This window comes from Penaeus monodon, chromosome 15 (genome assembly GCF_015228065.2).
Source record: "Penaeus monodon isolate SGIC_2016 chromosome 15, NSTDA_Pmon_1, whole genome shotgun sequence".
NCBI classification, from domain to species: domain Eukaryota; kingdom Metazoa; phylum Arthropoda; class Malacostraca; order Decapoda; family Penaeidae; genus Penaeus; species Penaeus monodon.
In genome coordinates, this window is record NC_051400.1 from 3,739,566 (window position 1) to 3,741,021 (window position 1,456).

A 1,456-nucleotide genomic window follows, 5' to 3' on the forward strand; every position below is an offset into this window, starting at 1 on the left:
TACTAATATTTGATGCGAGAATTTTTATTCTAACTCGATAATAAGGGACAAGAATTAGCCTTATCCACAGACATTTTTAGAGAACGATATCAAAAGATATTATTTTAGTTCCTTAGGCAGACTCGGTCTTCTCGGCGTTCTCAGTAGTGGCAGTGGAAGCAGCATCAGAACCTCCATCTCTGCCCTCAGTAGCGCAAGCAAGGCAAGGCAGCTTCTTCTCAAGGGCAGCTCGGTACTTGGGGTGGCTGATGGCGTACACGATGGGGTTGTAGACAGCGTTGGCCTTGGCGAAGACGGAGCCCCAGATGGAGAAAAGAGGAGTAACCATGGGTTTGTTGAACATGCCTCCCCAGTTGATGACAAAGTAGGGGGTCCATGCTACGAACCACAGAGTCACGGTCATGAGAGCAACCTTGCACAGACGGCATTCAGCTGAGGTCTTTTGGGCTTCCTCGCTTCTCAAGGACTTAACTCCCATCTTCTTGGCCTGTTCTCGCATTCCCTTCTCGTGAGCAGCAACAGCCTTAACGATGAAGGTGTAACTATAGATGATGTAGGCAAGAGGGAAAAGATATACCCACACTGAGTAGACGTACAGATAACTCCTGGAGAGTTCAGTCTCCGTCAGGTAGTCAGTACCACAGGCAAGCATGTTACCCTCAGGTACATATCGGTTCCATCCGAAGAAAGGAGGAAGGCACCAGGCAAGAGTGAAACCCCAAGTGCCAGCAATCCTCATCATTGCACCACCAGAAGTGAGAGGTTCAGCAGATACTCCCTTGACAATGACGTTATATCGATCAGCAGTGATGAAGACCATGGACCAGATGGACACGCAGCCGAAGAAAGAACCGAGGAAAGCGTAGACCTCACAGAAGAATGCACCGAGAATCCATGTACCCCAGTAAGCGTTAACCAGGAGAGGAGGAGTCATGGTAAGCATCATGAAGAAGTCGGAGATGGCCAGGTTGACGACTAACAGGTTGGCAGGTGTTCGTAGACTCTTGGTATTCATGAATACCCAGATGACAACAAAGTTACCAGCTACAGATAATGTTCCCATGACAGTCATCCAGAAGCCGAGAAGACCATACCAGAGAGGATTCATGGGAGGGAACTGATACCAGTGAGAATGTACCATGTGGAGCATGTTTTCTGGCACTGTGTCTACCACTGTATAGTTCCCATAAGGGTTGGTGGTAGGAAGGACAGTGTCCTGGACTGGATTGTTCCACGACGACATCTGTAATACATTTTGGAGTGAACTACATAAACACAGTGGAACATATAAAGTATTTGAAAATGCGCTAGTCGGGTTCCACACCTTCAGTATATTATACAGAGTATATTGTATAATTATTTTCAACATATTAAAATACAAAATCAGTTTAAGTATGTTGCAAAATTATCAATTTGATATCTAACGAAACTACTACGGACATAAATGCATCGCTTC

General features: G+C 45.8%; 2 protein-coding genes across 2 annotated transcripts in view; both read right to left on the reverse strand.

The window, feature by feature from the left end:
- Window positions 1–1,456, reverse strand: part of LOC119581643 (rhodopsin-like) — a 15,298-nt gene that overhangs the window by 9,530 nt on the left and 4,312 nt on the right. The window lies entirely within an intron of this gene.
- Window positions 9–1,456, reverse strand: part of LOC119581645 (rhodopsin-like) — a 1,799-nt gene continuing 351 nt past the window's right edge. The window contains exon 2 of the mRNA XM_037929769.1: window positions 9–1,243. Within this exon, the coding sequence (XP_037785697.1) occupies window positions 113–1,243 (1,131 nt within the window). The 3' untranslated portion in view covers window positions 9–112. The remainder of the gene's footprint in view (window positions 1,244–1,456) is intronic.